We start from the raw sequence: 14470 nt of genomic DNA, 5'->3' as shown, positions 1-14470 counted from the left end.
AGTTCTCCTCCCGAAGGCGGGGTCAACGGCGGGGGCGCCCGCGGGAGAAGAGGCCGGGGCCGGGCGGGGGCGCAGGCGCAGACGCGGGGGCGCGGGGGCGCAGGCGCGGAAGCCGGCAGCCCGGAGCCCGACGCGCGCTTTTTCTGCGCGGGAGTCGCCGCCGATAGATTTCAACCCCCTCTCCTCTCCTCTCCTCTTCTCTCTCTCTCTCTCTTTTTTTAATTATTTCTTCTTCTCCTCTTCCTCCTCCTCCTTCGCCCTGGAGGGGCCGGAGGCCGAGGCCGGGGCGGCTGAGCCTGCGGCAATGGCGACCGCGGGCAAGAGGAAGGCGGACTCGGACCTGGGTCGCCCCAAGAAGACGGCTTTGGATGGCGAAGAGACCCCGTGGGGGAGGGGGGCGAGCCTGCCGCCCCCGCCTCCACGGACCGCGCTGTCGGGGTTCATCGAGGGCTCCATCGTGCGGATCACCTTGGAGAACTTCCTGTGAGTGGGGCCGGGGCGGCCTCTGGGCCTGTTGCGCCTGCGGACCCTCCCCCCGCCCCCCAGCCTCAGCCCTTCTCCCGGTCTGGCTCCCTCGTCCCCGCCCACCCGATCCGACTGGGGGGACCCTGGGGCTGGGGTGCGGGGCTGCGTTTGTCCTGGACCCCATCGTGGGTCTTGTCGGAACCCATGGACCCCTTTTCAGAATAATGCTTTTCATTGGTTGGAGGAAATGCTAAATTTCATTTAGTGAGAATAAAGAAGGTCTCCCCCCCCCCCCACCGCCCCGCTTCTTCCGGCCTGCTCTCCCCAGGTTAGAGCCCCTGACTTAGTGCAATGCCCTAGTCAAGCCAGTGTGTAAACACCAGACCTCTTATTTTGAACTTGAACGCCGCATTTGAAAAAAATTTTGCCTTTTGTTGTTCCCTTTCAATTCTGAATATGCACCTCCCCTTTCAGCTTCAAAGTCGAAAAATCCACTCTAGCAATGTCTGCTGCTTCCAGGCTTTGTCTGATTCCCCTTTTGGGAAAGGGTTTTTGAATAGCAATCAAAGCGTTGCGATATCCATATTTATTTTTGAGTCGAGTAAGGTAATTATGCCTTTGCATTCAACCTGATGTTGCAGAGAACAGAAATTATTTTTTTTTCTCTTTCAGTTCCTCTTCGAGCTTGGTAGTCAGCCTTGATAGCTCTTCCCTGTAACACTCAATTGATCTGGTGAAGAGGGATAGGGTTCCACATGCTGAATTTATTTCTTGTATGCCTCCACATGGATTTGAGTTTGGGGAAGGGGACAGATTGCCTGTGTTTACACAATTGTTGCAAACTTGCTGATTTTACAGAACAATGAGATATTTCAGTTAAATTCAAAAGAAATCAGTTCCTAACTTTATCAGTATAGAACATTTCTACATTTGATAGAATTAGTACTAACTTCTGACCTTTATATAGGAATTTTATTTTTGCTAAACTATGTATATGTGTGTGTGTGTGTGTGGTTTTTTTATGTCTATAAATGTGTGTATATACATAGATCACACAACTCATTTAATCCAACTCTGAGGATACATCTCTTAAAAAATAAAATTATAAATGATCATTTTTCTTCCTCATGAACTTTTATTTCTACATTATTTTAGACCCTGTCCTTTGCATTTTACTTGGTTTGTGTAGTAATTATGAATATTTTTCTACTTTATAGATTATTTGAATTGTAAAGGTGAAACTTCTCATTCTCTATATGTGTGTGTATACACACACACACACACACACACACACACAAAGGTAAAAATCAGCTAACATTGGAAAGAGATTAGACATGGGGAATTGAGTGAGAAATTTAGGGTGATACCTCGGTTTTGAGAACTTGGATAGATAAGAGGAAAACCAGAGACAGTCTTATCCCAAATAGACAGGATTAGAGATAATGATGAACAGTGTTGAGAAGTGAAGAAAGAGAAGTATTGAGAAAAGTGAAAAGTTTGGGAATTAATAGATCATTGGTAACTTTAAAGAGATAGGTTTTAGTTGAATGATGAGGTGGGAAGCCAGACTGTAGATAATTTAGTGGAATGCAATGAGAAGCAATAAATACTGGAAATTCACTGAAGGTTTGTATGAACTGATACAAAGTTAAATAAGTGGAAACAACCATTTACATAATGACAACAATGTAATCTTTTTTTGTGTTTTTTTCCCAGTGAAATGTAAAGATATTTTTAGTATCATTTTTACAAAATTTTGAGTTCCTAATTTTTTTCTCCTCCCTTTTTTCTAAAACAGTAAGCTATTTTATATAAGTTCTCTATGTGCAAACATTCAAAATACATTTCAATATTGCACACAGTTGTGAAAGAAACAGCAAAAGGAAAAACTATGAAAAATTTTTTTATCTGCATTTACAATATCATTTCTTTTATTTTTTTTTTATCATGAATACTTTGAGATTGTCTTGGATGATTGTTTTGCTGAGAAGAGTTGTCATCCATAGTTGATGATCACATGGTGGTGCTATTGTACACAATGTTCTCTTGGTTCCCCTTCTTTTACTTCACATCAGTTTGTACAGCTCTTTACAGGTTTTTCTGAAGTCTTCTTGTTCAACATTTTTTTTGCATGATACTATTCCATTATGTTCATATCAGTGTAAATTTTTTAAATCAAAGGAAGCTGGATTCTGGGTAGTTAAATTGTTAGTCACCCTGGAGACATAAATGAAATATGGCTCCCTTTTTCTACATAAAAAGGTGGAGAATCTTAGTTCTTTACCTATTTTTTTTCTTTTCTACAAGGGAGATCTCTAAAACTTACCATAATGAAAACAAAGCATCATTAACACTTTTTAAAAAATAGAATTTTTCAGGGAAGATATATTTTAAATTATTATCAGATTAGGGATTAGTTGACTAGTAGATAAGAGTGCAGCAGATTACAGGAATAAAAGAAGGGGAACTCCAGGGGAGAAAGAAAAACCACTGAATAGCAAAGCCATAGAAATGGTTAAAATTCTTAAAAAGTTTAACTGGTTTATGGAAGCTGTTAAAGTAGTGGGAGCAAAAACCAAAAGTGGCCAAAGGACTGGTGGATTTTATGTTGTTTTCTTGCTTAAGAATGATGGAAGTGAGATGCTGATGATCTGTTTCTCTGATTCCTCATATAGTCAATTCAAGAAAAACTTAATAATGTGTAAGATATTATATTAGCTACTGATGGAGTGTGGAAATAAATGGTATACTCCTTACCTTTAAATGGGGTTAGAATCTAGCAGGGAAGATAACATATATATTCATAATTATAATATAAAAACATATGGAAATTCTATTTAAAATAACTACAGACACAATAAAATACTGAGGAACCTACCTGCCAAGACACATACACACACACACACAAACACACACATTATCTGATCAAAGTTTCAAAGCAATCTTCACACAAATATAGATCTAAATTATTGGGGAAATAGTAATTGCTCATGAACAGATGGAGGCAATATTATAAAAATGACAATATTACCTAAATTAATTTATGCAATTCCATAGCATTCAAACTACCAAAGAATTAATTTATGGAATTAGAAAAAAATAAAATTCATCTCGAAGAACAAAAGGTCAAGAATATCAAGGCAATTGTTGGGACAAAATGTGATCTACCAATACCAGATTTCAAACTATGTTACTGACAAGAAATCATCAAAACTGGTAATGAATAAGAGCTAGAATGACTGTACAATGAAAATAGATTAGGTATGCACATATCATATATATATATACACACACACACACACACACACACACATATATGTAACTTTGTGTTTGATAAGCCCAAGGATCTCAGTTATTGGGGTAAGAAGTTGACAGAAACTGTTAGAAAATTTGAAAGTCATCTGACAAACTAAGCATACATGATAATATATCATATCATCTACCAGGCTAAATTCAAAAATAGGTAAATATCTATTTAGATAAGCAAATTAGGGAAACATGGAAAAATTACCTGTCAGAACTGTAACCAGAAGACCACATGACAAAACGAGAGAGAGAGGTTCATGGGACATAAAAGGAATAATTTTAATTACATAAAATTAAACAAGTTTTTCACAGACATAACCAGTGAAATCAAAAGAAAAGAAGGAAATTGGCAGGGGTGGGGGGAGGTTTCACCAAGTTTCTGTAATAAAGGTCTAAAACATAGGAGCCGTTCCTTAGTTGGATAATACATCAAATATGAATAGGCAGTTTTGACAGGAAGAAATCAAAGTTACCAATAATCATGAAAAATGCTCTAAATCAATAATTAAAACAACTCTTAGGTACCATGTCATATGAGATTGGCTAAAATGACAGAAAAGGAAAATGACAAATTCTGGAGAATATATGGGAAAATAGTTACACCAATGCAGGTTGGAACTATGCTGAAAGGGCTATAAAACTGCACATAATCTTTTTTTTAAATTACAGATTTTATTTGAGTTTTACAATTTTTCCCCTAATCTTATGTCCCTCCCCCACACATGCAGAAGGCAGTTTGTCAGTCTTCTACATTGTTTCCATGGTATACATTGATCCAAATTGAGTGTGATGAGAGAGAAATCATATCCTTAAGGAAGAAACATAAAGTATAAGAGATAGCAAGATCAGACAGTAAGATATCAGGCTTTTTTTCTAAATTTAAGGTAATAGTCCTTGGTCTTTGTTCAAATTCCACAGTTATTTCTCTGAATACAGATGATATTCTCCATTGCAGAGAACCCCAAATTGTCCCTGATTGTTGCACTGATGGGATGAGTGAGTCCATCAAGGTTGATCATCATCCCCATGTTGCTATTAGGGTGTACAGTGTTTTTCTGTTTCTGCTCATCTCACTCAGCATCAGTTCATGCAAATCCCTCCAGGTTTCCCTGAATTCCCATCCCTCCTGGTTTCTAATAGAACAGTAGTGTTCCATGACATACATATACCACATAAACTGATTTTTTTAAAGGACAGGTCTGGTCATTTCATTACCCTAAACAGTAAACCCAAGTGTCTCCCTCTTATTCTGGAAATAATTATAAATTTCTATTTGGCATTTAAAACTCTTTACAACCTGACCCCAACAATTCTTTCCAGTCTTTTGTAGTACTCTTCTCACTCTGACTTTGCTGTTCCTTGTATGCACATAGCCATTCGTTTCTCCACGCTGTGCCTTTGCCCTGGCTTGTTCTTTGGATTGCCCTCCTTTCTGACTTCTCTTAGCATTGTCTTTATGAAGTTGGATAGTAAACTTGAAGCATAATACCTGGCACCTACTATTTGCTTGTTCATGGATTCCTTGAGCAGCCTGGGATAATTCTTGTAAACAGATTTGACCCTTAATAGCAAGGACTTTAAGACATTATCATTCAGTAAGGTGGTATAGTTGATGGAGTGGCAGGCCCCCCAATAGGTTAGGTAGGGAGACTGCTACACCCCTTCTCAGCTTTGAAGAAGTTCCAGAAGGTGGACCTTCATCCAAATTACCCAGAAGAATCTGGGTCCCTAATAATTGAGGGGGGAATATGATGTAGAGAAACCTGAGCATGGGAGTGATGAGATCAGTTGGAGACAAACTTTGTAAATCTTTGTTTTTTTAGGTTTTTGCAAGGCAAATGGAGTTAAGTGGCTTGCCCAAGGCCACACAGCTAGGTAAATAAATCTGGTCTGAGAACAGATTTGAACTCAGGTACTTCCTGACTCCCAGGGCCATTGCTTTATCCACTAAGCCACCTAGCCGCCCCTGTAAATCTTTTGTTTGCATTGTAAAGGGAATCTTCCTTCCTTTATCATCTAATTTAGGCCACATCTGAGGGCCTGACCTTCAACCTGATTTGTATTGCATTGTTTTCTAGTGGGCAGCCAGTGAGCACAAGCCCTGGAAGACCACCCAAAAGAGACCCTTCCCCAAAAGGCAAAATCTCCAATGAGGGACTTGGGTCACTCAAATGTGGACTCTGGGGGAGAGAATTTTAGGAGATCTGAGGGAGGGATTCCTCCTCTTGAACCTTTCCAGCCTCCTACTGACCCCTGGCTAGCTGATTTGGCCAATTCAGTCAACAATCTAAGAGGTTTTCTCTTTAAACTCCTTTTAACGTTTCTATCACTTAATATGCTGTAACTTCCTTTAATACATTTCTATTTTCTTTCCAAAACCTGAATCTGAGTCATGATTCATCTTGGGGCAGAACCAAACCCAAGAAACAAATCAGCGGCAACAGTAATGTAAATGTCCCACTCTCTAGTCTCTTTCTTAATTTCTTTTGAATAAAGTATACCCTTCTATTGCAAAGAGCTGTTTAGCTTTCCTGTCTTTGTAGCTTTGTGCTGGCTATCTCCCATGCCTGGAATCTATATCTTTACATCTTTACTCTAGCCTCATGAAATCTCTGATTTATTTAAAAACTGAACTTAAAACCATTTGAAGCTTTTCCTGATTCCCCTAACTACTTAGTGTCTCCCTTTTCCTACCCTGCCTCCAGTTGTCCTTTTATACTTATGTGTCCACAATTGGTTTTTTTGAGGTCATAGACTGTTTCATTTTTATCTTTGATTCCCATTGACTAGCAGAAAAGCTGGCATATGGTCAGTTAATAAATGTTTTTGGTTAATTGATTTATTCCAGTCATGGGATTTATCCTATCAATTCTTTATTGATAACTATGCATTTAAATTAACTTTCTTCTATGGCATTAGCTTAGTGAATATAAAACACTACTACTAATAGGTGAAAACACCTGTTGATGCCCCTGAGGTCTCTAGGTATTGAGTCTTTGTCTTAGCAACGATTTATAGATTCCTTTCTGGCAGTATCAATAATACTGTGTGAATCACCAGTTTTTGATGATCAGTGTGGAAACATTAAAAACTTCCATTTTAGTTTTTCTAATATTGTTAAGAAATAGATCTCTAAAACTCTTTCCAATTTCCTTGGGAAAGCTCCTTGGAAAGTTGGATGATGGATAGAGTATACTTTTTTTTGAGAAATGGATAAAGGTGATAAATGGTAACTGTTTTAAGGTTCTGGCAGTTCCATCCTCATTCACCTGAGGTGATTAGTACTAGGAACAACCTTCTATATTTACAAAGGATTACCATATCCTTGGAAATGGAGGAATTTCTTTTGTTTTATCTCCTGGAGTAAGAGAAATGGACCAGGAGGAATTCAATTGGGACTTACTTTAAGGCATGTTAGGTCTTTATACACTGGGTCATTTGTTTTGTAATTTTAGCTGCATTTTCTTTCAGAACTTATGATACCTGTGAAGTAATCCCAGGACCTAACCTGAATATGATAGTTGGAGCTAATGGAACGGGGAAATCCAGCATAGTTTGTGCTATTTGTCTTGGATTGGCAGGGAAACCATCCTTCATAGGCCGAGTAGATAAGGTAAGTAACATTACTTTTTCAGTGTCATCATTTGCTTGATGCTAAGTAAGTTTTATGTGTATTTGGTGCCATATCTGAATTCCTTGATTTCATAAGCCCATTTTATTTGAGTAGCAGTCAAAGTAGGAAAAAAACAGATGAAAGAAAAGGGATATGAAACAAAATATTTTGCTTTTTCTTTAAAGGAAAGGAGACATTCCCACTGCTTTTTTGGTGAGCTTAAGTTTTTAGTCATATTTTTCTAAATTAGATGATTTTGGAAAACCTTTCAAGCTCTGTTTATAAAGTAACCATCAGCTCTTAGAGTGGGTTGAAACTCTGAAAGTTTTACTTGTAATTATAAGAGACTGACACTTCTAACATTATAATAGCAACATTATCAAAATTATGTTACAAAATTATTGAGGTTTAGCATTTAGTAAAGCTTTATAAAGTTTAAAAGCAAAGTCTCTAACATGTCTGTGTGTGTGATTAATACATTCTTTAGGTTTTCTTGTTTCTCCTCAAACTCTGCTCCTATGATAGTACAGTCTCTTCTACAGAAGCTTAGAAATTTTTCATTTAGATATGAATAAATGAAAAAGCATTAATTGAACAATTACTATATACCAAGAGCTGGGTTAAGTTCTAGGGTTAAGCTCTGGGGTTACAAACAAAAAAGCAAAGCAAACATTGGGAAGTGGTGAAAGGGGAAAGGTACAAGTATGGTGAGTGAGGCCAGAGAGGGGCAAGATTGGCATATTCAATTAAAAAACAATGGTAGGATTGATTTGCTCATAGTTTGTGGTTCCAGAGCTAAAGGAGGAATTGGGGAGTTGTCCAGACCCAGAAGAACTTGGCCTGAGAGGCATATGAGGTGAAGCATGGCTTTGATTTTCCTAAATAGTGTTAGGAGACAGGAAGTCACCAAGAACCTGTTGGGACCCCAGGGCATGGCCTGGGGTGAGTCCAATGTTGCTAGACAGAAAGTTGTAAAGGGAAGATATAGTGATTTTTAATATAGAATCTGACTGTTATTTGACAGAATTTGCTGGCACTTCTATCATTGCATAAAGGCACTGTGACAGAATGTAGAATGTCCACTGCTATTACACTGAATCCTTGTGTGCCCTTTGGGACTATAAACCATGGTTCTCATATACACAAAGGCTTGCAAATATGCCATTTCTCTTTGAAATCACTTTTACTCTTGAATAATTAGCATTCTAGGGCTCCAAGCCTCTGATGGTAGTTAGTACCTCATGCACCCTGATTTTCATAACACATTTTTTTTCTGACACATGGAATGTTTGCACTGAAAGAACTTTATTTCCCATATACAGCTTATATTTTATATCTCCTACACATGAAAACTTACTAGTGTCAGTAATTCATCTTAAGAAGAATTGATCTAAAATCAGATAGAACACTGACCTGGAATCAGGATCTGAGTTCAAATGTGACCTCAGAGACTTGACACTTGACACTTGTTAGCTATATGACATTGAGCAAGTCACTTAATCCCTATTGTGCTACCTCCCCCCATCCCCTCCCCCCAAAATAATATATATGTAGGGAGTGAGTACTGGTGGTAGTGGGGGGGGTGTATTTAAGTCAGAGAATATATTTGTTAAAATCTAAAGTGATTATCCTAGAATATACCCACTTGAAATTGCAGATCTTTTTAAGAGGCATTAAGATGTATTCTTGATGCAGGGAACTAATAGGAGAAACTAGGCTTAGTTATGTATGTAAGATGTTCATAGAAGAATTAGTGCTGAGATTCAATACAAAAATCAGTGTGTTTAAAAATTACCAAATCTGATAACATTTTCTCTTCACACTCCTTTTTTCAATCTTTCTTCAGCATTTAACATTGATCACTGTCTTTTCTTCCTGGAGACTCCTTTGGTTTTCTTTCTTACTATTTGACTGCTCCATCTCCTTTGTGGAGCATCATCCATATTACATCTCCAAATGGGGGTGTGTACCAAGATTCTGTCCTGGACCCTCTTTTATTTTCTTGTTACACTTTCTCAGATGCCACTGGTTTAATTATCTCTATGAAGTTAACTCAGATCTGTATATTCTTGTCTCACCTAAGCTCCAGTCTTCAACTACTCATTGAACATTTCTAATTTGAGGTCTAGCAAAACTTCTCAAACTCACTATCTCTAAATCAGAATTCATAATTTTTTCTCCCAAACCCACCCTACCTTTTGAATATCTACAGAATATCTCTATTCTGTAGAGAGCATTACCCACTTTTCAGACCTTGTTTTTAATCTCTACAATAACTCTTGAATTCATTCCTCAACATGCTTCCCTTTCTCTCCCCTCAAATGACCATCATTCAAATTCAGCATTTCATTATCTCAGCTATTGTAATACTCTCCTAATGTCTCTTTTTACCCTAAATCTCTCTCCTTTTCAATCTATTTACACAGTTGCCAAAATAATTTCTTAAGGCCCAAGTCTGTCCATGTTGTCCCTCTACTTAATAAATTCCATTGATTCCATGTTATCTTTAGGAAAGAGAATTTACTTTCTGTGGCATCTAAATCCCTTCATGACTTGACTTTAACCTATATTTCTAAAAGTGCCTTGAAGTCTTTCTTGATTCCCTTGGCTGATAAAACCTTCCCTATTATAATTACCTTGTATTTATTTTATAAATATGTATAAATGTTTAAATCCCTCCAGAGAATGAGAATGTAAGTTTCTTAAGGATAGGAATTGGATGATTGTACATGTATAACCTATATCACTTCGTATCATGGGGGGGGTAGAAAAATGTGAAACTCAAAAGCTTACAAAAAGAGGAATGTTGAAAAAATCTTTGCATATAAATGGAAAAAATAAAATAGCATTCAAAAAAAAAGGTTAGGAATTGTTCATTTTTATCTCTATCCTAGTACTTGTCACAATGATAAGCACATAGAAGGACTCTTAATAAATGCTTGTTGATTCTACACTAGTCATTGTTTGTGAAGTTTCAGAGACATGGAACCCCAGTGCGATTATTCAAGGGTCAAAAGTATATTTCAGAGAAACAGTTCTTTAATATTACTGTGTTATAATACACAGTTAACTAAAATGTATCTACTTTACAATAATGAGTGTAAAACTAGCACTTGTTTATTTAAAGCATTAAAATATGTGTTTATTACTAACTAGCTAAATTACTCAATGCTTGGCAATTATGATTTATATATAAATGGTTTACAAATAATAGGTGCATGGTGATACAGAGTGATAGTTTATCATAGTATTTTTGGTCATAGCTTCTTTTCCCCATTATTAATTCTCCTCTAACAAATCTTATATCCATCCTCTATTAACAGTTGCAACCACCCTCTAGGTGGTGCAGCTAGATACTACAGTGGATGGACCACTGCCCCTGGAGTTAGGAGTTCAAATCCAGCCTCAGACACATTAACTCTGTGATCTTGGACAAGTCACTTAACCTTGTTTGCATCGCCTCCAGGGTCATCTCCAGTCATCCTGATTCATATCTACATTATCTAATTACTAGACCCAAATGACTTCAGAGGAGAAAATAAAGTTGCTTAGCACAGCACTCCCCTCACTCAAATCCAATTCACATAAATGTTTTGGCATGTCTTCTGATATCATAGTCTTCTTTGAGAATGAAAGAAAAAAAAACACCCTCTAAGACTTTTGCAATAATCTTCTAACAATGCAACCAGCTTCTTACTTTTTCCCCAACTTAGTCAATCAATTTATGCTATATTCTAATGCCAGATTAAAAAAACCCCTAGTATTCAAAGCTTTCCACACTCTGATGTCATTCTACTTTCTTGTTTGATCTTCTAATAATCCTGAAGTGGGCCAAGATATCAAAGAAGGTGATGCCATACCTTGCAAATGAATAGGATTTAAGCGTGGAAGGACTGTGCAAAGTCACCAGCTTCACTTCCTCTGGAACCATTTGGGTTCAGCTGCCAGTGCCAATTGTAAATCAGGATAACTGGAGATGACCCTGGATGCAGTGGAACCATGGCCTAAGGTCTTTTCTAGGCGATTAAGGCTTAGATAAAAAAGAAATGGTCTCTTTTACTTAATCAAAAAAATCAGTCTGGGAAGGGAAAATCCTCAGGATTTCTGGCTAAAACAGAAACAGTTGCCCTTTACTACCTCAACAATTACATTCATTCTAAAATATCTGGGCCCAAACAGTGACTGACATAAATGGGAGCCAAGAGTGATTTGGATTTAAGGCATCCCCACTGGGGACCCAACTGAAATTGGCCAGTTGAGCAATATAGCTCCTTCCTTTCTTCTCTTCCCTTCCCTCTCCTCCTTTACCTTTGCACAGCCCTCCCTGTTTTAAATCCATTTCATGGATTTGCAAGCCGTGGCATCACCTTCTTGAGGCATGTTTCTTTTTGAGAACAAAGGACAAACAATAATTAATCAAACTATCTTCTTCCCTTATCTCAAACCCCACCAATTTTGACTATTTAAAATGTTGCTTTCCCACCTCCCTATCTTTTCTTGTGTTATCTGCTTGGATTATTTTCTCCACTTTTTTTTTTTTTTGCCTGTTGAATTCTTATCCATCCTTCAGATCCCTAATCAAATAACATCTACTTTAGGAAATTTTCCTTGACCCTCTTGTTCCTTTCTTCTCCTCAGTCAATGATAATCTTCTCCCCCCACCCCCACCCCAGACTTCATTTAGCACTTGCTTATACCTCTCTTAATCATCTATTTTTGTTCTCTAGTTATTTGTACTGTATATTTGTATGTGTGATAAATCTCTTTTCTAGACTATAAACACAATATTGTCTTATTTAAACTCAATCTTTGTGCTTTATATACTTTGCCATTATAATGAATTAGAAGTCCTATGTGGGAGGAATTAGTGGTAGAATTTAGATATTGCAACTTTACACAGTTGAGAGAATATAAATGTTATGTGTTGTGTATGTTAAAGAATCAAATATGGTCACCTGATAAGTAAAGATATTTAGGAATGCCTATGCTGAATGTCTGCTTTCTAGTAAGTTAGATAATTTCTCAAGAATTCACTCACTTATTTTGCCTTTTCTTTTGTTCTATAGGTTGGCTTTTATGTGAAGCGAGGGTGTGCCAAAGGGTCAATTGAAATTGAATTGTGAGTGTTGAAAATGCTCAAACTTAAATATTTATTCTCTTGTTTTGTATTCATTTAAGAAACTAATAATGCAGTAACATCAGCTATATCCTGTTACCAATATTTAAACTTTTATTCAGCAAACAAATATGCTGCTTAACTTTGCTTTTTGATTATTTAAATGCAAGCATTTTCTTTAAAAATTAATTTCCTTTAGGGGAATGTATTCTCCATTAAAATTACTTAAGCTATTTCTTGTTTTAAAATTATTTTAGAGAATGAATTATAATCAGATGTAGAAGAATTTAACAATCTGCAATATTTATATGTGCACTTGAGGACATTCAGTGGGGGGCGAGATTCAGTGGCCATAAATGTAAACCCAAAGCAGAGCAGAGCTATATATTAATGAACATTTAGATTCTAAATAAATCATTTTGTTAACTTGAGCAGTCAGAGAAAGTAGGTTAAGTGAAAAGAAGTTGAGAGTTCTAATAGGAGTAGGGAGAGGGGATTATAGAAGGAAGTGTAGGTATGATACAAATTAAAATTGTATTAATACCATTTGGTTTTTTCAGGTGATTTAGATGGAAATTTACCCTATTTTCTAGAACATGCAGAAATCTCAGAGAACTTTTAATCTTTGAAATTGTAATAATAGAGAAATTATATAAAAAATATAGGTTAAGGGTTGGCCAGGTGGCACAGTGGATAGAGTACTGACTCGAGTCAGGAGTAGCTGAGTTCAAGTACGGCCTCAGATACTTAATAATTGCTTAACTGTGTGGCCTTGGGCAAGCCACTTAACCCCATTTGCCTTGCAAAATCCTAAAAAAAATAAATTTGTGTGTGTGTGTGTGTGTGTGTGTGTGTTAGGAGAGGATAATAACAAATCACAGAATATTAGACTTGAAAGAGACTTTAAAGACTTTAAAGTCTAACTCATCATTTTACAGATGAGGATATTGAGATCCTGAGAAATTAAGTAAATTTTGTGTTCAAGACTTCTTAGTAGTATCACACATAGATACTCATGTTTTCTGATTCTTAGTCCAATGTTCTTTATGCAGGATCATACTTTTTACAATTTAGAGTAAAAGAAAGTTATTTTAAAAAAAACTAAAATGTGCAAGATGAAAAAGTAAAAACGAGGGATTTAACTTTGGAGAATTTATAACCATATTAATAAAGGCTTACCAAACAAAATTATTACTTGGAATATTCAGTAGTCTTAAGGGATAGGTAAATAAAAGAAATATTAGCTCTGCTTTTTTGTATTAGTAAAAAAAAAGAAATGGTGTCAATAATTAAGAAATCATTTAGATTTGGATTTGCAAGATTTAATTTTCATTAAATTTGACTGTATCTTTGAGAATTCATAGTGGTTCAAAATAAACTTTTAAGACTGAATGTTCAGCTTTCCTCCATCCAGTTTCCATCTTTTTTTTTTATTTGTTTTCCTTCAATCTAGGAATGGAATGAATGTACCATATCTAAGATTGATTCAGAAGACTACTTATTAGGATATATAGCTTATCACATTTGAAAATTCATACCTTTCTTAAGGTTATAAATAGGTTGTCTTAAAGGTTGTTGGGTTTTTTTATTTTGGAACAAAGGTCCTTCTGACCTTTCCTTATTTCTATTGATAACTCCACAGTTCTTCCCAGTTACAATTCAAAAATTTTAGGTCATTTTTGATATTTTTCCTTTCCTTATGCACCACATCCAGTCATTTGACAAGTTCTGTCAATTAAATGTTTGTGTGTTGAATAAATGAATGCTACTAGTAATTTTGGTTTGAGTGTTTTTAATATTTTGCCTCTTAAGTAATTGACTGAAAAATAAATATCTAACATTTAGAAGCAAGAACTCTTTCTAACCTCTGTGACCACATTTGAGATTTTCTTTTTTTTTTCCACATTTGATATTTTTTTTGGCAGATACTAGAATGGTTTGCCATTTCCTTCTTCATCTCATTTTACAGA

General features: G+C 36.4%; 1 protein-coding gene across 1 annotated transcript in view; it reads left to right on the top strand.

The window, feature by feature from the left end:
- Nucleotides 1–83: 83 nt before the first annotated feature.
- SMC5 (structural maintenance of chromosomes 5) overlaps nt 84–14470 on the top strand; it is a 68567-nt gene continuing 54180 nt past the window's right edge. The window contains exons 1-3 of the mRNA XM_074205256.1: nt 84–483; nt 7243–7384; nt 12451–12503. Coding sequence (XP_074061357.1) covers nt 305–483; nt 7243–7384; nt 12451–12503 — 374 coding nt within the window. The 5' untranslated portion in view covers nt 84–304. The remainder of the gene's footprint in view (nt 484–7242; nt 7385–12450; nt 12504–14470) is intronic.

The sequence above is a fragment of the Macrotis lagotis genome, chromosome X (genome assembly GCF_037893015.1).
Source record: "Macrotis lagotis isolate mMagLag1 chromosome X, bilby.v1.9.chrom.fasta, whole genome shotgun sequence".
Taxonomy (NCBI): Eukaryota; Metazoa; Chordata; class Mammalia; order Peramelemorphia; family Peramelidae; genus Macrotis; species Macrotis lagotis.
The sequence above is the reverse complement of the archived record's forward strand: the minus strand, read 5'-3'. Positions and strand labels throughout refer to the sequence as shown.